Source organism: Photinus pyralis, unplaced genomic scaffold (assembly GCF_008802855.1).
Source record: "Photinus pyralis isolate 1611_PpyrPB1 unplaced genomic scaffold, Ppyr1.3 Ppyr1.4_LG2, whole genome shotgun sequence".
Classification (NCBI taxonomy): Eukaryota; Metazoa; Arthropoda; class Insecta; order Coleoptera; family Lampyridae; genus Photinus; species Photinus pyralis.
In genome coordinates, this window is record NW_022170403.1 from 50,912,979 (window position 1) to 50,939,404 (window position 26,426).

Here is a 26,426-nt window from a genome sequence, read left to right on the forward strand (position 1 = left end):
TCATGTAAACTAAATGCGGCGAATGAAGGGGTTATGAACACATACAGTTAGGACACAAGTGACAAGTAAGAGACGCGTGCGCTTAAAACGTGATATTTTCACGCGGATGAAGGAGTTAAGTGCACATAGCTCTTTCTTCCACTTTAGGTTGGCGATATTAATATGAAATTGAGTGTTTTTAGTGGGGCTATGGGCACATAACTTCTTCATCTAAAACAGTTTTGACATTTTTGTTTCTTAACCCCTTCTTACTACTTTATATCTACTTCACCAGTACAAATAGACCATTCTATTATATAGTCCAGGAAATAGAGACTGAAAATAGACCATTTCCTGCAAAATGAGAAGTAGTTCCAATTTTTTTTGCATGTCATGAAAGAATATCTGGTGGTTAAGAATCCAAGTTTTCGACCTCCCACCCCTTGTGCTTCCCCCGTACCACCCTTAAAACCAAAGAAATTTGGTTGGTTTTTTAGTTTTTCAATCATATCTTTTTATAGACTCATTTTACAAAAAAATATTGTTACCAGAAATTGTAGACTATTAAATTCTACACAACTTTTATATACACTACTTTTTTGTGAAATGTTTATTAAAAACGATATCGAGCTACAGAGTTGCTTATATTTTTAAGAATTCTGAAATTCCTATGTAGATGTTTTAACCAAATTTTATACTTTATCTCTATAATTAAGAGTTTTATGAAAAATTATCTTGAACTTATCGTGGTATAAATCCCCCTACGCTGCACCCTTACCAAGGGGGATGCATAATAATTCAACTTTCAACCCTTGCTAGTGGGGACATTTGAATCACTGTGAGATTGTAGGGTTTTCTAATATACTTTTGAAACAAAAAAATTGTCTCACTTCAGTTCAGCTTCATCCTTCAAATCCTTCATACCCCGCCTGCCCCTCCCCCCACCCGCGGTAGGAATAGATATTTAAAGAGGAATCGAAAATATATGTAATAAGCGTTGTACTCTCTGACTAACTTCACAATCGCCACAAGAGCGTTTAAATATCTATTCCTACCGCGCGGGGGGTGGGGAGAGGGGGTTGAAACTGAACTGAAGTGAGACAATTTTTTAATTTCAAAAGTATATTAGAAAGCGCTACAATCTCACAGTAATTCAAATATCCTCACTAGCAAGGATTGCAAGTTTCATTATTTTGCATCCCCTTTGGTCTTTACCAAAGGGGATGCAAAATAATGAAACTGTGAGATTGTTTTTATGAGTTTTATATCCCCTGCACCATACCACAATAAATTCAAGATATTTTCTCATAAAACTCTTAATTATAGAGATAAAGCATGAAATGTAGTTAAAACATCTACATAGAAATTTCAGAATTCTTCAAAATATAACCAACTCTCAAGCTCTATATCTTTTTTAATGAACAATTCACAAAAAAGTAGGGTGTATCAAAGTGTGTGTAGAATTTATGGTCTCAATTTCTGATACAATATTTTTTTCTAAAGTGAACCATTAAAAAGATATGATTGAAAAACTAAGAAACCAACCAAATTTCAGGGGTTTTGGGGGTGATACGGGGGAAGCACAAGGGGTGGGAGGTCGAAAACTTAGATTCTTAACCACCAGATATGAGATGCAAAAGAAATTGGAACTACTTCTCATTTTGCAAGTTAAAACCCTCTATTCCCTGGACTAATTAGGGCATGAGTTAGACAGGTACATAACACTTTCATTCACGCTCATAACTCATTTTCTAAAATAATGTTACATAACCCCTTCATCCACTTGCCCCTTCAATTATTATTTACTTTGACGATTTTGAAGTAAACAACCCGCTGGGTAGTCACAGTGGCATACATAAATTAGGAGTTGTATATGTTTCTATTCCTGTTTTACCCCCTAGTTATGTTTCTAAATTAAAAAATATATTCTTATTAGCATTATTTCACGCATCCGATAGAAATCATTTCGGAAATCAGACGATTTTTAGAGAAGTTATTAACGAATTAAATTATTTACATTTTAAAGGTATTTTAGTTTCAACGCCTGCATACAATGGTATTATAAAGTTTCATGTGGTATCCATTACAGGTGACAACCTTGGTTTGAACAGTATTTTAGGATATGTAGAAAACTTTAACGCAAGTCACTGTTGTCGGTTCTGTACCGCTAATAAAAGTCAAATTCAAAATTTGTTATTTCCGGAAGAAACGTTACTGAGAAATATGCAAAATTACGAGATAATGTGTGAAATGAATGACCCTTCATTAACAGGAATTAAAGAGAAGTGCGTGTGGTTAGGTTTAGACGGTTTTAACCCATTTAAGCATGTGGCGGTTGATATCATGCATGATTATCTAGAGGGGTGTTGCCGCTATGTAATGAATTTCATTTTAAGATACTTGGTGAATGAATCTAAGTTGATTAATATCACCACACTAAAAACGAAAATTGCAGATTTTGATTTTGGTGTAGATAAATCGTCTGCTTCTACGAATTGTATTTCGTTTGATGGATCTGCAATAAAAATAAAAGCATCCGCTTCAGAAATGTTAAACCTTGTGAGATATTTTGGAGTTATTTTTGGTTACTATGTCCCTCGAGAAAATGAAGTGTGGAATCTGTATTTGTGTTTGCGGATGGACTTCTGAATTCTAGAGTTTACACTGATAGTGAAGAAATTCTCCCTAGTCTTATAGCTACTCTTAACGAACAATACCGCAAATTATCAAAATTAAACTTGACACCAAAATTTCATTTCTTAGTACATTACGCTTCATTAAGAATGGACCATTACAGCAAATTTGGAGTATGAGATTTGAAGCGACACACAGACTTTTAAAGATTATTGCAAATTTGTCATGTAGTAGAGTCAATATATGTAAAACCATTGCAAAAAACCCAATTAATAGTGAACAGTGTTCTTAATGGTAGAATTTCAAAATCAGACGTTGTATACGGCAAAAAATTTCTGGTTTCAAATAATGAAAAACTTCTATATAATAAACAATCCTATTTTAACCAAAATAACATCTCAGAAATATTTTCACTAAAATGGGTTAATGTTTTGGGTACAAAATACAATATTTTATGCATTCTTACCGTAGGGGTCAGTGACGAAACATATTTTCCAGTTTTTGCTGAAGTAAAAAATATTTTTATTGATCAGAATAATATCGTTTATTTTTTTTGTACATACTTTGAAACTATACATTTTGATGAGCATTTCACTGCTTATGAGGTACAAAAAACCTGTGATACGGTTTGGATTAAGCACCAAAATTTAACTACCCCTTTACCCAATCATTTAACAACTCTTCAAAGTGGTGAAATGTACATAACTTTAAGGTGGCCTCTAGATTAGTTTTTTTTATAGTTTATAGTGCACGTTTATTAAAAAAGTTGACATTTTTTTTGTACTTATGTACATCACTTTAAGGTGGCCTCTAGATTTGTTTATAGTTTATAGTGTACGTTTCTTAAAAAAATTGACATTGTTTTTTGTACTTATATATCAAATTTAGTTTTTCGACTATTTGCAAATTGTATATCTATGTATTTTTTCAAAATAAAACTTCATGCAACAGCTTTTTTTAAGTCAGAAGAGATGTACAAAGCATGCTACTGCCCTATTAACAGCATGCTATCAAGTATTAATTATTAATACTTGATAGCATGACGTTAATAGAGCGTGTCGTAACTTTTAATGCTATAGGTGCTAAAATAGTCTGCGATTATACTAATATTTAAGATCTTTTGTATTAGTAACATGCAAGATCGTACATTAATTAATATACACTTTATTATCAAACAATAGACAGGCTCGTAAATTTAATGAAAACTATACTAAATTATCTGATAATTTGTAGTATAGTTATAAGAAATCGTCTCATATATGAGACCAAATACGCATTAATAATAATAGAATATCTACTTAATTTCGGGAAGAAATCAACTGTCTTAAGACAAAATGTATTAACACTAAGAAAAGTGATGACGTCACGGTTTATATTCAATGCCATCACGACTTTGTCTTAACTAATACGCAGTTGTATTAGCTAATATAATTCCGCATTTGATTTAGACGTAGAATTCATATTAAATTAGCTTGTCCCAAAAAAGTACGATAATTAATACGTTACGTTTCGGATTTAGAAGCGAAACTACTAACTTTTTTCTCAGTGCAGGACACCATTTTGATGGATAAATTACTCCTGGCTCTTGCGGACCTATATTGTTTACGAGATATTACAACTTTTCTAGGTAATTTGGACATGATTAGAGAAATTATGTCAGCAAACAGAGGTTATGTAAACTTCATACAAACTATAACACAGGAATAGAACAGTTTCTGATTGAGAGAATCCGAGAAACTCGATATTAGAATACTCAAATGAACGCTGTAGGCTAACGGTTAGGTCTGGGCTAACTTGCAAATAAGCTATCGTGTAGGAAATTTTACGAGGAACATTTTTCTTTCAAAAGTTTTTCTCTAAGCCTGCTACATTTCGAGATATTAACGAAAAACCGATTTCGGGGGGCAAAAACGTGCCACAGCTCGACGAGCGGCGCAGTTGGGGGTCTGGACTTTTAGTACATTATTCGGGACACCTAAACTGAGACATTTCAACAAATTCCAGCTTTTCCCCCCAAAATGTTTAGACCGATGCACTTACCGCCTGTACTACGGCCATAGAATTCAAACTTTTTCCAAAACTAAACTGTCAAATATTTCTTTTTTAGATCAACAGATTGTAATACGGATCCCAGATAAAATTAAGACGTCTGGTTTTAAATAGGAACCAGCCTACCTTGACTTTACCGTTTTTTCCAGACAAAAAGTTGTGTGCAGCTTTTACACTTAAAGTAAGAAATGACTGTTTAAAATTGCGCGAGTACTTTTACGCGCCGAACTGCATTTTATCAACAAGTATAACCCAAAAGGTAAGAGCGCAAACACGTTGTGTGTGAGTTCGGAATTTAACTGTAATAATTTCCGCAATCGATTTAAATTAAGTTTACCGCCCGCATAAACAAAATTTCGAGCCGGATATCTACCCTTAGTGCCGGATTTATACCGCTTAGTGTTACCTTATCGTTAATTAAGATACCTGTTACCGCTTCAATAAACTGTAAGTAATATTTTATACTTATCGCTTGCGCCATGGCCAATGCTGTACAAAAGCTGGCTTCATTCAAAAACCAACGTGAATAATAAATAATAAATATGCTTTATTATGCATTTTGCTCGTCTAACCAAACTGCGACGAATTTAGAGATACTTCCAAATTACACCCAGCTACTTTACGTGCTAAATTTGAGCGATTAGCCGAAATAGAAAAGAATTTCGCCGTCATTCAAGATAATATAATCTCCACAAACGCATTAGTTATTCAAGAAGATTGCTTATCAACTTCTAGGGAGTATTCTGCTTTCGATGACCTCCTAGCTACAGTTCGCGCCGCTTATTAAGAGCTGTAGAAGATCGCAGTAATGAACCAGCCGCTACCACGAATGTAGCCAACCCTGCAGCTTTAAGAAAATTACCGCAGATAAATTTACCAGTTTTCTCAGGAAATATTAGTGAATGGCAAACTTTTCATAGCCTATTTTGTTCTCTTATCCATAATAACTCCCAATTGAGTACCATAGAGAAATTTCAATACCTTAAAACTCATTTGGAAAAGGAACCTTCCGCATTACTGAGCAATTATACTCTAACTGAGAGCGGCTACGAGGAAGCCTTTAAAATATTACTCGAACGTTACAATAACCCTAGTAGGCTATATCCAGTACCTGGAGACCCATAGAGCCGCAACATCTGCCTTAACTTCAACTTGTGTTGAAAATTTAAGCGATTTTCTATTGTTTCAACTGTCTTATCTCAACTTAGACGCCACAATGCAAGTATCGGCCATAGGCCCTTGAGCTTTTTAACTCGTCGCCCTCGAGAATATAAACATCACTATTATGCCCTGTTTGGGTGTAGGAAAATTTCTACAATGGTTTTTCGCAATAAAACGCATGTACTTCTTCGTGGACTGTAGAATCTTTTTTAACCTTTCGCACTGCACGTGCTTTCATTCTCCCACCAAATCTCTCCTTCCTCTCACGACGGTTAGCGCGCGAATAAATTTAATATGAAAATATAAACTAAATCTTAACATTTCTCCCCACCTTGAACGGTTCGTTCAACAACAATACGGTAAGTAAATATGTATAACAATTAAAAATAGAAACGAGAACGATAACTAACTAATAGTTTAAGACACCACACCATGTACTGGAGCAGTGTTTTCAAGTGGCACCACGCAGAGTCTTGTGATTGCTCGTTTGAGAACTCCATTGGACGTACGAATGGTGGCAATCCGCACAACTCCATCATTTCCAGGATGAACTGCAAGGACTCGTCCCATCAACCATTTACCAGGAGGTAAGTTGTCTTGCTTAATTAACACTAGTGCGCCTCCCACCAAGATGGCTAATGGTATTTTCCATTTATTCCTCTGTTGCAGGGATGCGAAATATTCAACGGACCATCTTTTCCAAAATACTTGCTGTATATGTTGTAGTAACTGGAATCGTGATAACTTTCCCAACGGAATCGTATCGAGACTTGGGTCTGGCACCATGGTGATCGACTTACCAATCAAAAAATGTGAGGGGGTAAGGGGTTGCATATCATTTGGATCGGACGACTTTGCATAAAGAGGACGGAAATTCAGTGTTGCTTCTATCTGAACTACTATAGTTTGCAGTTCTTCAAACAAAAGGTGAGTTTTTCCAATTATTTTAATTAAATGAGTTTTAATACTTTTTACTGCCGCCTCCCAGAGACCCCCATGATGGGTCGAATTAGCCGATATAAATGACCAAGCAATATTTTCGTTTGAGCAAAGTTTGAAGATATCATTCTCAGAATCTTTCAAGAACTTGTAAAGGTTTTGAATTTCCTTATTGCTTCCAACAAAGTTTGTAGCATTGTCAGAAAAAATATGTTCCGGTTTGCCTCGCCGTGCAACAAATCTGCGCAACGCGGCAATGAATGCTTCTGTTGTGAGGTCCGTCACTAATTCAATATGAATTGCTTTACAACTAAAGCAAACAAAAACAGCTAAATATACTTTGTATTCTTTGAAACCTCGACCTTTGCGATCCCTAAGCAGATACGGTCCTGCGTAATCAATTCCCGTAACGTTGAGGGTTTGGCTATCTTTAGCCGATTTTCAGGTAAATTTGCCATTATGTTTTCTAATGGTTTCGGTTTATATCTGAAACATGTCACACATTTCCTTATAATACCCTTTACCGAATTCACACCATTTGTTATCCAATAATTTTGTCTGATATTCGATAATAGTAAAGATGGGCCTGCGTGCATTAATTGTTTATGAGTGTGTAAAATGATCAATTTAGACAGTATATGTTTCCCATCTAATAGAATAGGATGGCTTTGCTTCGTAGTTGATTTTTGCATTTTCTAAGCATCCTCCCACGCGCAAAATTCCGTTATTATCTAAAAAAGGGGATAAAGTTTGTAAATTATTATTTGTATTTAGCACCCCCTTAGTTTTTAAAACCCGAATTTCTTTAGCATATGATTCATTTTGCGATAGCTGTATCAGTAATCGCATACTGCTTTCTAAATCTTGGACAGTTAAGTCACCTGTTAATGTATCATGTTTGACTTGTTTATATTTTAAATTTTGAATAAATCGTAAGCATATTGCCACTACCCTTCGTAACTTATTCAAATCTGAGTAACGATTGAACAAATCAAAATCAACGTTATCATTTACTTCCACTTTGTACACTTCCGAGTAATTGCTTTGGAATTCTAAGTTTGTCTTCGGAACTTCGGATTCGTACAAAAAATTTGGACCTCCCCACCATAGGGCACAATTCAGTAATTTTTGAGGAGTAATTCCTCTCGAAGCAACATCAGCAGGGTTTTGTTTTGTATTTACATAACCCCAGTTATAAATATCTGATTCTTGTTGAATTTTACTTACTCTATTAGCTATGAACACTGGTAACCTCTTCGAGTCCGTGTGCAACCATTGCAACACAACCTGGGAATCACACCAATAATAAGTTTTCACATTGTCCCAATAAAGTGAACTCATACAGAGTTTTGCTAATTTTGAAGCCAATAGTGCCCCACATAATTCCAAACGTGGAATTGGCAGTTGCTTTAATGGTGCAACCTTTGTCTTTGCACATAATAGCGATACATATATTTTCCCTCCCTTATCGATTGACCTTACATAGACTAACGCGGCATATGCGTCCTGACTAGCATCGCAGAACGCATGTAATTCAACCTTTATTGGATCTCTACATATAGCATGCCTGGGAATTTTTAATTCATTTAAACATACCACACCGTCATTAAATTGTCTCCATTTTGCCTGAATATCTGGAGGAACCTCATCATCCCAGTTTAATTTTAAGGTCCACAGATTTTGGATGAGAATTTTAATAGTAATGATACAAGGGCTAATAAGACCTAATGGGCCAAACAGCTTTGATATCTCCGATAATAGCTTTCGCTTTAAAGTATTTTGCATTCTGACTTATTAGAAATTTTGAAAGATAAATTATCAGACTTGCAACTCCAAGTAATGCCTAAGGTTTTAATTTTATTATCAGTGAACTCTATTAGGTTATTTCCTTACTTCGACGGGAAACTCAATGGTTTCCCGAGCTACCTCCCAACTGACCACCAACATTCTGGCCTCAGTTTAACATTCGCACTAGACGAAAATCCCGTACCCACTTTCACTCACTAGGTCCACTATCCCAATTTATTTCCACCGATCAGAGGTGTGCATCTCCTCACATAATCTCAACGTCGATCCTAATTTTAAACACTCCTTTGAGACCGATGTCGGAAGACTTCCGACGTCTCCCAGTTCCTGAAGGTCTTTTACTCACCACCGTCCTTCCAATTTTAGTCCAAGACATCTTGAAAACAACAACACTTCGGGCTCCAACGGTCGATTAATACTTCGCCACCTACCCCTCCAGATGCTCTTCCTTTTCTAACCCCACGTTTCAACAGAAGTCTCGCAACGTCCCACTTTCCTAAGGCTTGAAAGGTTTCCACCACCACAATGATTCTCAACCCCAACTCTGATCTTCCCCTCCCTGACGTATCGATTGATCTGCAACGATAAATTTGGGCAAGATCAGTAAGTTACCGTGCCCTTTGTACTGCTGCCTTCAACTACATTCCCTCTCAGCCTCGGAAAGAGCCATTCTTCGGGAAATACACCGCCTACACTACAGACATCCCACCCCACGTTTCAACAGTCAACAAGTCTAAAACGCCCCACCTGTCTAAAAGCGAAGTACCAGAAACAAGAGACACATTTGTCACGCCATACAGCAACAAATTTCCCCTTACACTCCTACTCTACCTCCTTGGTAACCTCCCTGACGACCTCAACCAACGGCACCACCTTCTCCCTTAGAATGATCACCATAGCAACACAGAATTGATCATGCCCCACCTCTCGATGTTTCAGGTATAATATACATCTAGCGTCCACAGGAAACTACAGCCATCGCAACTAAACCACATAGCCGCCAATCGCATCGTGCACTACACGACCACCTACAGCCGACCAACAACATTTCCAGCGTCCATATCACTCCACAGGCCCAAACCATGATCTTCAGCTCCATCCAGTCATCACACATCAAAGTAATTTTTTGTATTACGTATACAGTACTAAATATACAGGCTGATTCAAATTCGAAGGCCACCATGGGGATCTCGGGAACTGTAAGAGATAGGTAGGTAGTTTAAATTTGGCAAAGCTTAACAATTTTGTAAAATCTCCAAAAGTACTCGGAATTTTTTCAGTTTCAAAACTGCATTTTGTTAAGCATCAAAATACGCAACTTTGCCAAATTTAAACTATCTTCCTATCTCTTACAGTTACCGAAATCCCCATGGTGGCCCTCGAATTTGTATCAGCCCGTATAGGGTCGCTGATAAGTCTGGCAACGGTCGATTATCGGAGAAAATACAAGATATCGAAACAAATTTTGTTGATATTACTGCCTAGTAGATATTGAAGAACCCCAAAACTTTTGCATAGAACTTTTTTCGATATCTTGTGTTTTCCCCTATAATAGACTCTTTCCAGACTATACAATAGAGTGTGTCCAAGAGAAGAATGCACAGTATGGGGAAATCGAAAACCGTAAGAGATACACAGTAGGTTAAATTAGAAAAATTGCGTATTTTAGGGCTTAGTAAAATGTTTTAAAAATTCGGAAATTCCGATCAATTCCGAAGATTCCCACTTCACTGCAACGTTTCGTCTTGGAGAAATCATCATCAACTTCATATTTTTAATGGACCGAAAAAAAAGTACATAGTGTAGTGAGTAGCATTTTTTTTATTACAAATACAATGCTGTATAGCACAATATGATTCTTAGGTATGTAATTTAAAAGAACCATCAATGAATTATTTTGACATTGATCATATTGTGCCATTCAGATCATGGTATTTATAATTAAAAAAATGCTATTCCAATACAGTATGTACTTCTTTTCCGGTTCATATAAAAAATCATGATGGTTTCTCAAAGACGATACTTCGCAGAGAAAATATGTGGGGAAAAATGCCTATGAGGAGGTATTATTTGTTTTTTGATATCTTTTCAAACAGTGTCGGAAAAACATAAAACCGAACATGGTTAATGTTTGCTCGAATATCTTCGTAACTGATCGGAATTTCCGAATCTCTACTAAGCCCTAAAATACAACGTTTTTTAATTTAACCGACTTATGGGTTCCTACTTCCCCATGTTGTTCATCTTGAACACACTGTATATTACTTAACAGCAATTTGTTGTTCATTTTAGTGTGTTATAAAGTAGAACCTATATTCTGTATATATTTAGACGGTATGCATTGTTTATAATTTTGTTAGTTCCAAAACAGATATTGATAATAAAATAAACATTAACCACGCTTTCTATTTTTTTCTTCGATTATGTGTTTTAAAAATACCTACTTTGTGAAAAGATGTTGACATAAATTGTCGCTTTTCACAAGTTGATGGGCGTTCCTAAATGTTGATCGAATTACTGTGTTTCTCTATTGTTTATTTATAAAGAACAGTTCGACATACGTGCTAGTGTCCACTTATTCACCAACACCACGTGGATAAAACACCGGATCCATAAAGTAATGTTGCCAAAAAATCATAACGAATCATATGCATTGGTTTTTTAATAAATTATATAAATACATTTATGTACACTATTAAATACACAATAATAGATTACAATGATTGAAATCTACTAAAGAAGTTTGTCGCAGCGGTAAGCACATCTGGTGTTCCGTATGTTGAATGCGGATGCACAACTGGAACTGTCGAAGCTCCCACGCTGATGGATGGTAAATTGACACTCCAACTTCCAAAGATGGTTAGAGCAAACTCGAATATTTGTCTCAAAACGCTGATGCCGACCAATGTAAAACCTCCCAGTTTTTGAAGTTTGCCAATGATGATGTTAATAATGGCACGAACCAAGTCCCAATTTTCGTTAATTAAAATTTGGAGCCGCGCCAATAATTCGTTCTTGAATTGAATGAAGGTTTCGAGGAATCGGAAAACTTCAACGTGCGGAATAAGAACGTGGGTGTCTACTGCAACTCCAGAAAGTGGTACGGCTGCGGATACATGGGCTGGTTCTGCGCTGTACGTGGGCAGGTGGGCTTCAAGAGGTAGAGATTCCAAATCAAAGTTGCTGCCGCTGTCTTCTAAGGGCAGCGAATGGAAATCGTGGAAGGTAGATTCGGCAAAGTCATGGTCGTAATCTTCATCGCTATCACTAGGAGTCGGCAACCCAACAACGGTGCTTATGGTAAAATAAGCAATCTACACAAAAAGATAATAATGTAAGAAATGATCTTAAAAATAAAACGTAAACTTACCAAAACAAAGCTTGCTAATTTCATTGTAATGATTTAGTAGATGCTGCTGTGGTGAAGACAAGCTGTTCAATGATATTCTTGTAAAAATCTGAACCTTATATACTGCCAACCATGAATCATAATTGCCATAATTTGCAAGAGCTCATTATGAAAATCACTAATTGCACTTTCTATTGATACGTCACTGTGGGACTCCTTATTTAAGGAGAAAAATCTTTAATAGGCTTATTTCATTTTCTTCGAGATCATTATTGTCGTATAATGGACGCAAAATTCTTACTGGTGCTACCTATGGTGAGTTCAACTTGACGTTTTGTTACATCGCTTACTCATTACATCTGAACAGATTTTCTCGCTAATGAATGCATTGCCGGCCGAATCTCCCAGCAATAGCAATGAAGACCGCAACGATACGGAAACTGCAGCCTCGGGAATCCTCCAAACGTTCGCAACCATTCCGTTTCTACCCTCCGGAAACAACGATGTGCCCGATCTAACATCATTCCCATACGAATCGTATCACGACATTGGGAACCCCTACGGAACGCCACCCCAGCCTCAACCTTCCTTTGGCATCTCAGTCAACACGCAAGCGATTTTAGCGCCGCAAGTAGAAGTTGTCCGATTCATTGAGGCATTTCTTCGATTGAAGAGCGAAATTTTGGCACGTCTGCAGACTTTACTAAACGAAAATTGGGACCTGGGCCGAGCTATTTTGAACGTGATAATTGGGAAAATACAAAAACTTCTTAGTTTTGTGCTGAACGGTGTCGGTCTGCTAAGGAACTTTTTGGAATTTATCCTTGGGCTATTTTCAAACTTCAGTCTAACGCTTCCATCGCTCACCCTTGGTGCAACTGGTCCTTTGCAAGTTCAACCCCATGCCGTGTACGGGGTACCGTCGTCAGTTGCACCCCCAACTGTATTCTCTACATAATGCCAGTGTTTTCAATCGTGATTTGTACATAGCTATTTATTAATAAATACTTTTAAGACCTACATTTTATTTACTATTCCACCCGCATGTGGTTAATGACTTGGATAAAGATTGTGAAATATACAGGGTGTTTTTGTTGTGGGAAATCGGAGAAAGTAAGGTAATAATAAATTTGTGCAGAGAATTACATTTATTATTTTGGAAACGTGGACATGAGCAGACGCACAATTTTTTAAGTTACAAGTATCTACTTACAACTTTGCTTTAAATTAATTAGCGGAGAAAATATAATCGATATAAAGAAATTAGCATTGAAACCCTTTGTTGCGAAAACTCTTTCTACACCCTGTATAAGAAAAAGTATTTAAACAAGAACTAAACTGCAACAATCAAAGAAGATGTTTCTTGTTTTGTAATTAATTGGGTTCTAAGAAAGGAACAGGAAGGTGCGTAATGGAATTTGTGAAACAGGATAGATTCCAGGGAGACGTCTTTCATTCACTATTATTTATATTTTAATGCTGTAAGCACAACCCTTAACATTTGTTTCGTCATAGTTTATAATGTGACTTGCTGGAACATTTTGTAAAGATTCTTTTATTCGGGAAACTCAACTGCATCCTTTCTAATACTTAAGCCTTTTTTAATTGCAGTTGTAGCCTTAGTAATGACGCCAGCACTGTATTTTTGGTACCGCTTCGAAAAACGATCTGGTTTATGTACACGTGTCGTCGCCGTTTTACTTTTTTTTTAGTCATGTTTTTTAGGAAAGTAAACAATATTTATTACATTTTTAAGTATTTAAGTATAACATGTAACGAACTCAGAATTATTACGGTAGGATTTTTTTAAATAATTAAGTTACTGTCGACCCTAGCACGATCACCCCATCGATCCTATTCACTCCATCTTACGGTCTGTGGATAATTGCGAAATATAGGAGATTATTTTACGTTTAATATATACAGGGTGATGTTTTTAAGTAAACCATTAGAAGTTTCCGGTTGTATCAGAAGAACTTTCTTATTTTTCTTTTCTGATGGCATTTTCGAATTTCCTCATAAAAATCCCTATGTCTTTGTCAATATGATGCTATGTCTAACTGGCATGGTATCGAAGTTTTTTGACATTTTTTCACGGTTTCAAAAGTTCAGTAAATTAGCCATATCACTATTGTCTGACAACTTAGTAAAATGGTTTTTCACGAATGGACAACTAAACGTCCACGCTATCAAATGTCTGGTCTAATTTTCAAATGTGATTCGAAAATAATATAAATAAGCGTTCAAAGTTGACATTTCGGTTATTGGCCAAAAACTCGAAATTTTGAAGGTTTTGAGGTTTGAAATTTTGTTCTTTAAAGATTTTCAGAATATCAGTTCTTTCTCATTCAAGATCTCTCCCTCTCTCTCTGCATCTCGCGACGAAGCACGTTGGTAAGCTCGAAAATACGCCAAAACGTTGATTTCATTGTCCAAATCATCAATTACAACTTTTTGTCTAGTACTTCTTCCACGGAATTTACCTGCGGTTCTTAAATTTCTAACAATGTTGCTGATTGTTTTACGAGTGGTTTTCAACTTCAAGGGAAACTTCTGATGGAATAACTCACATGTTCTGGAAATGATTTTGTTGCACTCGCCACAGCATGGCTTCCATTTGGAAGTACCTAATCTTCGTTCGAATAATAATTATTCATTTTATAAAAATTCAAAATAGTTCACGAATCAATATGAAATACTAAATGGTCGACTTCTTTATGACATTCAAATGTTCAATTGTTGTGAATGATTTTATCGACGCCATCTACATTTCCGGTATCGTTCTGATATAACCGAACGGAAAAGCGGCCATCTTGCAAATATTTTTAACTGACTCCTTTTGTTCGATTACCTCGAGTTCCGAATCGAAATTACAAACCGTTTCCGAGATACTTTTAATGGTCCACTTAAAAAACCACCCTGTATAGGACTCATTTGTTCTATTTAATATACTGGACGGGTTATCAAAATGTTAAACAAAAATGAATGTTGTTCTTTATGGAAACATTTTATTAATTTAAAGTCATTTCCAAGACAGTCTCCAGTACTTTTTATCATAGAAATAGTCTCAACAGATCTAACAAACTGCGGCAAGGACGAATCCTAATATTCTCATACACAACGTTGTAAACTGTTCAAAACTCTAGTTGTAGGAATGCTCTGTTTAAGGGTCAGTTTCAACCATTTGGTAATCTTAGATTCCAAACCATTTAGCTGCGTTTCTTCATAATGATACTTACCTAGTATCCCTAGGCACAACTTTAGATAATGGATAGGCTATATTGAAAGGTTTTTATTAAAAAATTATGGTGCCGTCTCCTGTTGAGTTATTAAATTTATCTGCATTAAGGCCGGGATTTCGCAGGCATATGTTCAATATAAAGAAAACATGCTTCCGTATTTCATGTTCATCTCAAAAAGTACTATATTTTTCTAAACTTTGATCCTGTTGACACACATTTCGTCTCTACAAAATAAAGTATTTTTGGAATCCAAATGTTGAAAATAATATCTATTTTTTTTAATCATTTTACACAGGAATTGGAGCGATAGTGACGATATCTTTATATAGGGACATGTTTCAGGAATTCAAGTATAACATTTCATAGTCAAATTCTAGCTGGTCACAAAAATGGACATGAAATACGGAAGCATGTTTTCCCTATATTTAACATAGGCGAACTTCCAAATTCAGAAAATAACGATAAATGAGAAAATTAGATGTTGAGTTTTTTGGTCCGTTCTGCGTGTACTGTGTCCTACATCAAGTTATTCGTAAATAAAAAGAGAAAATAATCCGCTTTTTTCCATGCATTAAGATCAAGTTAAGACTTATGTTAACCAAAGTTAATATACATTTTTAAAATATCTTAGCGTCGGTTCCTTATGTGTCAGTGAAAAGTATTAAAATTTGAAGTTTGTTATAAATTAAACTGCTCGGTTGTTCGTGCTAGTCAGTGTATAAACAACTTAACATTCTTCTAATTTTAGATAAATTCCCGTTAAACCCAGAGAAATTGATCGTTTACTTAATGTTATGTTGATGACATATTAATAAGAGAATTCTTTTGCGTAGACAGTGTTTCAAATTTAATTGCACATTAATCATAATTACACTTACTAATTCATGGTAAATTTAGTCAATTACACGAATGAAAGTTTGGAATGCAATCAACAGAATCTTAGCCAAATTATGTAAGAACAGAGCATCTGGTCCTGTCATGTTCATATTTAAAACACATAAGTAATTAAAAAACTTCTAAACGAATATATTCGGGAAAATAAAAATGGGAGCGTATTAAAAAACGCTCGGACCCGGTATTTCTAGTTATCTTATTTTAAACACAATACTCTGTATATTATTCAAATTCGTCAAAGCATGCTGGTCATACTTGATGTACAAGCTAGCCACACGGGTTTTACAGTCTCTTTTCTAAATAAGTTTTATTGATACGCTTTGTTCCGAGTCTGCGACGCGTTTGCATGTAAAAAATACATACAGACTATGGAAGATGATTTTATTACATGAACTTTGGAAGCGAAATTATCCGAAATTCTTCTCAAATGCGCTAGAAAAATTGATAACGGTTCACTTTTTAACGTACGGTTTTTTGGGCCTTGTTGCAACTCTTGCTGGAACAATGTGATGCTGAATTCATATACGCGCGTATATGGCATTTACGATTGTTTTAAACACGCAGTAGGTCTAGTTTTTTTGTTCTTCAGGTCCTGTAATTTAGTTTTAAATAAAATAAAGTAACGTCTGCCGAGAATAAAGCGTGTATCAAAAGATGCTTTGATGAATTCAAAACAACCAACCCGACTAATGAAAATATTTTCGAAAAACTATCGCGCATTTTTGAGGTAATTTGTTTTTCTAATATTTGACAATGATTTAAGTTATGTTTTATTGTAGGTAGACTGAAACTCGATAATCGAGATTTTGAAACAAGATTTTGAGCACTTACTTTTGCAGTAGAAGATCTAAAAGCGGTACATTTCTATATCATGTATTTCGGAAAGACCTTCAATCTCTCATTTGGCAAAACAATTTAAAAAAATGTGTATTTTTTACTTTATTCACCTGTTGGAATTTGAGGGAGGACGTATTACTTTATAATAATAATAATATTTATTTCCAACAGACAAAGTCTTATACAGAAAATATCCGGTTACATGTAGGTATAGTTTTGAGTCCTGCATTACATATTATGTGTTGTCATAATCATTGAAATATATCTATATTGTGTTGCAATCTATGATAACTGCGAAACATTTTAACTACGGGGGAGTTTTTATAGTGTTCTGTTCCAGGTTTAGGTATACAAAATCCTAAAGTCCAGGGGTTATAGATATCGTTTAGTTAATGGTCGAACAATTATGTGCGAAGAGAAACAGGTAGCAAATTTCTTGAATATCAAAATTCTAGTGAAAACATAATTTTTGTACCGTAAAATGGCGCTATTCGGTCGCGTCTCTTGCATCTATACTAACCGAAAATACGACGGGACCCCCGCCCGGGTATTATAGTGACTACAGTGAACAGAATATCGGTAAATCCGCAAAACCTCATATGAGATACAACTGCAATTTTACAGGGCACATTAAAAACGATTAAACAACGCGACGTGTGACCTTTTTTTAATCTACTGTACAAATCACAGCTTTTCTTTAAAAAAATACGTGATTACGTCAGAAAATTGTTTTCAACAATATTTATTTTTTCAACCCTATGTCCCATTTTTTTGTGAGCAATTTGTATATACGAGGTTTTATTCAGTAATTATAATTAAAGTAACACAAAATTTTATTTCTTATAGTTACACAAGAAGTATAATAATAAACAAACCAAAGTAGCATAATTTGCAGAAATACTAATCAAAAAGACCAAAAAAGTGCATCTAACTGTTGTTTGAGGCCTTGTAGGTAGGTGTTCAAACTTGTCTTTCTTAATTTTTTCTGCTTCTGTATATTGATTACTGATTTTAAACTCAGTCGCCAAATTAGGCCTTTTATTGTTTTCGAGCTTTCTTTCTATTAAACTCAGCACTGTCTACTTCCATCTGAGTGTGCTCTTTTTACAAAAAGTTTTGCGTTATAGTGATTTGTCTCTTAAAAATTCAAATTCAAGGGACATTGGCATAAACAAATCGCAATTTCTGCTATTTAGTTATATGGACGCCAAAACAATTAATAATTAAAGATTGCACAAAGAAGAAAGTTGGGAAGAAAAAGCATTATGTATTATATTTAATAGAATCATTGTATTATTCCTTAAATCTAATATCTTATTAATCTGAAATAAAGTTTAAATACAAATTATCGCTAAGTTGAATAATATGAAACATAAAATCTAAATACCTATTTCTAAAATCTACAAGGGTCACATAAAATGACTAATAAAGAGCTTAATAAAAAATACGATAAACTTATTCTAAATACATTTCCCCAACCTCTTTAATTAAGGGAAACTGTAAATTTGTTAATGCTGCACATAATTGAAAAATAATGGACGCATGTGGAATAAGTGTTTGGGGAATCATATTTAGTATTCTAAAGCACTATATTCCACTAATGGCTCTTTCGACATGAATCCCAGCTCGTGCTATTATAGTTCGTGTCATAATCACCTGTTCTGGTGTAAACTGTGCCGAACTTAAAAATGGTGGTGTGTGAATATGCACTCCTTGTGGTAAAAGATCTCCAATTAAAACCCTTTTATCTGCGAGAATCAGATCTCCAGGTTGAAATACCTTCAATACTCCACTATCTTGCACAATTTTTTTGTCCGATATGGATTCAGGATACAGCTTACTTGCATATGTTAAGGACTCCGTTGGGTGCTACACCTATTAATCTTTTCAACGTATTTCGATGTTTATAGCTGCTGTATGTTGCCCTCTGCTTCTCCATATTTTGTGGATGAATACATGCCATCTCTGTGCAGTCCAAAATCATCCTGCAGTTAGTGAAGGAGTTAAAGGAGCTAAGCAAACCGAATTTATTTTTTGAGGTTGTTGGAACATCTGCCATGAAGTGTTTAAATAGCACCTCGTGCAGTGCAAACATCCACGTTTTTACAATGTTGGAAATAGTCCCCTTTGTAACTCCAAATCGAACACTGAGGTCGTCCAGCAGTAAATTTAACCGCAACTTCATATACGTAATTAACAATTGATCAATTTTGGGTATTGTTACTACATTCCACTTATCATAATAATTTGATTCGTGATTTTCCATTAAAGAATATAGAGCCAAATAAATATCTTTGGTTGGGATTCCGGTATATACACAGAAATTAAATGATCTGTATTTGCAATTGGTGCAAAGGATAATTTGTCGTCACACTTCTCTAGTGCTTCTTTTAGCTCTTTGTTTTCTTTTTCTAGAAAATAAACTTGAGCTTCCAGCATAGCTGAGAATTCTGGCGCAACTGTAGGAGCAGATGTTAAGCTTTCTTCAATCACTTCTTCTGCAGGTTCTTCAGTTGGTGCTCTTCTAATGGTACAGGATGAGGTAGCCATGATTTATACAAATTATACGTTTGCTCATACCGCTTTTTACTCTTTTCGGGAAGTAACTCCATTATTGCCCCTTCGGCAATTTATAAGAATAAGTGAAGTGTATTTTCCCAGCAAAATGTAAGTATTTTAAGCTTAATAAATTTAGGTGTGTAATATCCAGATGGACTTCAATATAATATATAATATTATGCAACAATAGATGATTGTAGAGCATATGTAACGAAAAAAACTAAATTTTTTAAAATCCAAGTTTTACAAAATTCGAGATGAACTTCGTCTTTGCTTATGGGGCACATGTGACCACTTTAGCATGGGGCAGATGTGGACTGTCCACATGTGCCCCATAGTATCTTATTCGCATCAATTGTATACTTAATACTTTTTTCTCCAACCACCTGAATAAGACGCTATTTTGTGACAGTGTTCGGTACGTAAAGTTGGCGTTTTCAGGATTAATCGCTTTCACTATGGCAACTGTACAAAAAGTGGATACTTTTGGTCCTAGTACCAAAAAGAAATTGACCTTGAAAGTTGGCCAATTAAAAAATTACAATCACGGAGATATGTCACATTGACATCGTTTTACATTGCAGGTTGTAAGATATTTCTATACATACATATCAAATATTTTTGCACATTCAATGCAAATAATGATGTTACCTCTCTACGTATGTACATGTATTGAAAATGATTTACGCTCGCTATTTTTATTTAAACCATGTGTAACGTCATTTACATATTCGATGAACGTAATTTTAATACGTATACAACCCGCCGTCGCGCGTAACGCCATCTACTTCAGACCCATTGCACTATTATCTGTCATTTTGAATTCAAAATTTGAAAAAGTTAATTGCAATTAATTTTAATTAAAAAACTGTATGGTAAGTTTTTTTTATTTCAATACAAAATATAACCATGTTAATTTTGTATGCCTACAATAGAAATGACTGAAACTGATAGCGACATGGATTATTGCACTCCGCTAGAAATTATAGAAACGGCAGAACATGCTACTTTAGATTTGCTCCCTACAAAGTCGCGAGAGGTGAGAAGTAAGAACGAATAGGTTATAAGTTATCCTAAAAACTAGAGTGGCATGACACCGACACGTGAGGACAAGAAAGCAGAAGTTCTCAAACTAGTAGTGAAATTGTGAACTGAATCTAAACTCGAATATAATTTAAAGTAAAGAGGGTTGGAGAAAAAATTTTATGTTTTATTCGTACAAAAAATGCGTTTTCGGGACTCGGAAGGTTGCTGGACTCCGCTAACGCGTCGTCCAGCAACTATCTTTCTCGTCCCGAAAACTGACATTTTTTGTACTAATGAAACAAATAACTATTTTATTTGATGTTTTTAGTTGTGACCATGGTTAGAAAGTATAAAACCAAAACGGATCGTTGCCTGATCGACGAAAAGGTAGTCAAAAAGGCAGTTGAGGATGTAGTAAAGCATAATATGTCAATCAGGTCTTCTGCAGCAAAACATAATTTGAAAAAGTCGATGCTATCTAAACGGGTGAAAATTGGAAGAGATTACATTCAGGATTCCGATGAAGGTAGTGGTGATGTTCGTGATAATGGAAGGAAATATGCAACGCGGCAAATCTTTACCATAGTCGAAGAAAAAATGCTGTGTAAATATGTAATGAAATGTTCAGATATTCAATATGGATTAACGTACATTCAGGTGCGTAAACTTGCTTTCCAATATGCAGTAAAATTAGAAAAAACAATGCCCGAGTCGCGCTTTAATAAGCACAACGTCGGCACGTTTTTTAAGAACTATTTAACAGTGATCAACAAATATCATTTTCGTCCAGAAAGGATTCTAAACCTCGATGAAACTGGGATAACCACCGTCTTGCAGGCACCAAAAGTCATTGCTACCAAAGGTAAGAAGCAGGTTGGTCAAATAGTGTCGGCGGAAAGAGGGCAACTTGTTACATTTGTCGGCATAATATCAACTATTGGAAATACAGTCCCCCCGGCTTTTATATTCCCAAGAGTCCACTACAAGGATCATTTCGTTGCTGGTGGTCCTATAGGCTGTTTGGGAATGGCAACCAAGTCAGGATAGATGACGGCTGTACTATTTATTGAATTGTTGAAGCATATCAAGACACACACTTTATGCAGTAAGGAAAATCGCATGTGTCTATAGACGCTATACTATTTGCTCGAGAGAATGGTATGGTGTTATTGTCCTTCCCCCCCTCACTGCTCCCACCGTCTTCAACCATTGGACGTAGGAGTATTCGGACCCTTTAAAGCTAAACTTCGTGTTGCCTTCAACGACTTCATGGCAATGAACCCTGCAAAAACTATATCAATCTATGATATACCTGCTCTGGTTAACAAAGTATTTACACATGCTTTTTCTCCCCAAAATATCCTAAACTCATTTAAAAAACCAGGAATTTGGCCCATTAATGAACTTGCCTTCTCAGAAGACGATTTTGCTAGTTCATATGTTACTGATAGGCCAATAATCGCAAACAAAGAGCAAGAAGATACCGAAGAACCTAATCAACCTAGTGCGTCTACAGTAGCGTCTACATCAGCAGAATTTATAGATATAGATAATTCTTTGCCCTCTACGAGTTCTATTATTTCTCCCGAATCTGTTAGACCTTTTCCGAAAGCACCACCACGGCTCAATACATTTGGTAATTCAAGAAGAGGAAAGTCTAGAATATATACAGACAGTGCCGAGAAAGACAGAGTTTTAGAAAAAGCCATGGAGAAAAGTCGAAAAATAAATATCAAGAAACGAAGGCCAACTGTGAAGAGGTCATTAACAGATCAGTGTATAATGAAACATAAGTCTGAAGAATCGACATCTGATTCTAGTTTTTCAGTGCAAGACTCAGTTCAGATGAACGAATGACTGATGATGATGTTGTGACACCAGAAAATGATGGAATTTTAAAAACCAACGATTTTGTGTTGGTGGAATTTTGCACTAAAAAAACGAAGGTTTATTTTGTTGGAGTTATAGAGACAGTGGATAATGATGAATTTGAAATAAACTTTCTTAAGCGAAAAGAAGACACTTGGAAATTTTATTATCCCAAGATACCAGACAAATCCTCAGTCGCAAGGTCTGATGTAGTGTTAAAGTTACCTGCTCCTTCTTATATTGGGGGCACCATAAGAACGGCAGTGTCCTTAACATTTTCTATTGACATCTCAAAATATAATGTAAAATGATGTTTTTGTATTTTTAAGTTTTTTTACACATGTATACTAAAATAAAACCTTTTGAAACTTAATGTAACGAGTCTAATAGTATCACGTCTAATTTAAAATACATGTCCACATCTACCCCAATATATGTCCACATGTACCCCAGCATGGGGCACATGTGGACAAATCACAAAAAACTTTCAAAATTTATTTGTGAGCTTATGTTTGGTTATAATGGTGTTATCTACGGCGCAATTATCGACGTAATAGTGTTAAAAAAAAGGAAAAAAAAAGAAAATTAAAAAAAACTAAAAGTTGTGTTAAATATGGCCAATTAAAAAAAAGTGTCCACATGTGCCCCACTCTCCCCTATATGTAATCATAGGTGCATAAAATTTGCATTATTAAATAAATGATACTAATAGAATAACTGGCACAACTTATACCTATTAATAATTTGAAAACAAGAAACGATTCTGAAAACTACAATTTAAAAAAAATGACAATTTTCTCTATTTAGGCATTTAGGTAGATATGATCTTCTTTTTGGCAACACTCCTCCGTTTCTCATTTCTTCCGCACGTATTACACCGACTATCGTACATCGTGTAACCATCCATGACAATCAATGCACTGGATCCAGTCAGCATTGTTCTTAGTAACCAAATAATTTTCCAGGCATTCTATGCAATCTACATTGTCATCTGTGTTTTGGTTGGCATGTTTGGTGGCTGTTGATACTGTTCGTTTTGAATGATCCGCTTCTTCTTTTTCGCCTTTTTTCGGTTTTGTCTTTTTTGTACATTTTGTCTTTTTTGTTCCTTCTTTGCAATTGTCTTTTTGTTCCCCATTTTTGCAATTTTTCTTTTTGTTCAGAAATTCTTCTGACGTTAACACTTCAGCCGATTGTTTCCTTTTATTAAATTTGCGTTGAGGAATAGATGGAATTGGTGCAATTTGATCCAGAAACTTTAATGGAGTTATAATTTCATCGGTATTAAGTTCAGAAATGGGAGATTGATTTTCTTTATTACGTTCGGCAACAAGTGATTGTATTTCGACAACTTGAGTGGCAGGTTTCATGCGCGCCCACAGAGGGTAGCGGAGGTAGCGGTCGCTACCTCATAAGTGTCTCGTTTTTTTCACGTAATTAGGGATATTTGTTATTCAGAATATTCAATCGACAATCGTCCAATAATACATTTATTATCGTAAAAAACAGATCACATTGAGTAACGAATAAAATATATGGCACCTACTTAACCTATTTACTATTTACTAAAAAGAAACTGTAACCTTCGGGGCTTTTTCCCAAACTCGTTGATGGTATCATCGATGAAATTTTTATTCGGCAGTATTCTTTTGCGGTGTACGCTTAACATACATAATCCCGACAAACGCTCATCTCCCATAGTAGATCTGTTCCATGTTTTCACTCGTCGTAGCGTACTAAATGAACGCTCAATAGAACAGGTAGTAGCTGGTAGAGTACACGCTATTTTAAAAGCCAAAGCTACAGAAGGATAAAATTGCTCTGCTTCAGAAATTAAATCGATGTACTCGAAATTCTGCGAAGGCAGATCTTTAATAGACCATACATCATACCAAGTTTTTGCTTCACTTTCGAAATTTGGCAAAAAAACACCATAAACGCTGGTAATATTATTTATAACGTCGAGAAATTTCGTTTTTTCCATTTTTTTCAAGAATTTCGGGTGTAGTAGCATCAGGGAAAATGCTGTCGAATGTGCTTCTCCAAAACGATCAGATAGAGATGAAATAATTGAATCCAAATACGGTATGAAGATAGACCTTCTAAAATATTCCTCTTCGTTTTCAGCTGGCTGATTTGAACGTCCAGTTAACCTTCCAATCACACGCGGACGTCTCATTTCGAGTCCCAACTTTTCACAAAACTCTTGAACTTTTGCGAAAATTAGACGAAATTCTTCTGAAGCATTTTCGCGATGAGAAGCTACTACAATTATCAAATTTTCAATATGCTCGTTAACGGACATGATGTTCATGTTGACACTCTGCAGTTCTTGGCATACGGGTTCAAGCATTGATGAATAAGTTGCCATAACAGCCAGAGCTATTAAATATCCTGGAGTTGTAACTGTTGTATACAATTGGTAAGCTTTGGTTCGCGTAGTTGAATTTCCACCGTCTAATGAAAGTTCTTCCAAAGCTTTTACAATACCTTCAAAATTTTCAAAAAATATGCGGATGCTTCGGTATTTTGAAGACCAACGAGTTTCACAAAACAGCGGAATATTTGGAATCATGTGTCTTCGTAATGTAGATTCGCGAAAGAAATTAATAACTTCTTTAGTCGTACCAGCAGCATTTCTTATTTCAGGGAGAGTATTTTGATCATTAATAACAAGGTTTAGTATATGGCTGGCACAATGAAAATACATAGCTTTAGGGTATTGATCCCTAATCAGTTTTTGCACGCCACCAACATGCCCAGCCATTGTACTGCAGCCGTCGTACCCTTGGCCCACAAGTTGGTCTAAATTTAAGCCACTGTCGACCAACAAGATAGTTGCAGAAATGGTTTTAGCATCGAGTTTTTGAAGCGGAACGTATCCTAAAAATTCTTCACAAATAACATACGTCTGTTCATCTGCATCTTGACGTAGGTACCGCACCCCAATCGACAATTGTTCCGTTCCACTAATATCGGCTGTTTCGTCGGCAAGCACAGAGAAAAAAGACGCTTTTTTTACTTCTTGAATAATTTCGGCTTTTATCACATTGGAACAACTCTCAACTAGTTCGTTTTGAGACCTGTGTGATATGTATAACGCATTCTTCGCACTGAATTCCAAGTGATTTTGCAAAATTTCATCGCCAGCATCCAAACGAAATTCTAGAAGATCACGAAAAACCGATCCTTCCTCCGCATGTCCACGAATAGGTAAGTCGTGAAGAGCACAAAACAATAGTGAAGATATAATTGGTTTAAGTTTCGTTCTATTTTCTTCAATAATTTTGCGATAATTTGCATTTGCAAGCTGTTGAACGCTGAACTTTTTATTTTCCATACTTTTTTCGAAGTCATTGGCAGCTCTCATTGCGGCAATATGCCATCCTTGTTCCACGTGCTTTTTGGCAACGTCGATAAATTTTGTATATGTAGTACAGGGTTGATGAACGAATCTACCGTCTGAGCGACCACGGTTTACAACACTCGGAGTAGTAAATAAGAAACAAAATCTACAAAAAGGTCCTTTCGCAGCAGCTGAATAAGTTACCCAAGGATATAATTGAATCCATTTGAATAGAAACGACCTTTTGCCTTCTGGTACATCTTTTTTGAAGTCGTATGTTTCGCCTGGATTCCAAGCTTTCTTCAACAATTTGATACGGAGTTCGTCATCGATATGTGTATTCAAGTACAAACCAATATCTAGTTTACTAAAATTGGATTCAGACGAATTTGAAGCTTCATTTTTTCCAACTAAAGACATTTTATTGACTAAAGGTGAAGGTACTTCATTGTAAACGGAGTCGTGGTCAATAACAGGATGAGTATCATTTGAACAACTTGAAATACACATTTCCGTAGGATTTTCGTGGCTGCCGGGTTTTGGATGATGTAAAGGAGTTTGATTAATGTAATCAAGTTTTGGTTCGTTAGTCACAGTCGTAGAAAGATTTGAATCATTCTCATTCGAAGAAGAAGTGCCATCGTCGAGTTTCGGTTTTTTGGAAAAAAAACGCCTTATATCGTTCATCATTTCGATTAGAACCAATAAAAGGACGTATGACGTGCTGTATCGTTGT

General features: G+C 35.6%; 1 protein-coding gene and 1 long non-coding RNA gene across 2 annotated transcripts; both read left to right on the forward strand.

Annotated features, from left to right (window-relative positions):
- Positions 1-4,612: 4,612 nt before the first annotated feature.
- On the forward strand, positions 4,613-9,773 carry LOC116164381. Its single transcript, XR_004143884.1, has 3 exons — positions 4,613-6,410; positions 6,493-6,750; positions 9,508-9,773. It is a non-coding gene; the product is annotated as an uncharacterized LOC116164381 (long non-coding RNA).
- An 11,038-nt stretch (positions 9,774-20,811) lies between these two features.
- On the forward strand, positions 20,812-21,522 carry LOC116164081. The gene has a single exon (XM_031478207.1). The coding sequence runs from the start codon at positions 20,812-20,814 to the stop codon at positions 21,520-21,522; it is 711 nt and encodes a 236-aa protein (XP_031334067.1).
- Positions 21,523-26,426: the final 4,904 nt, after the last annotated feature.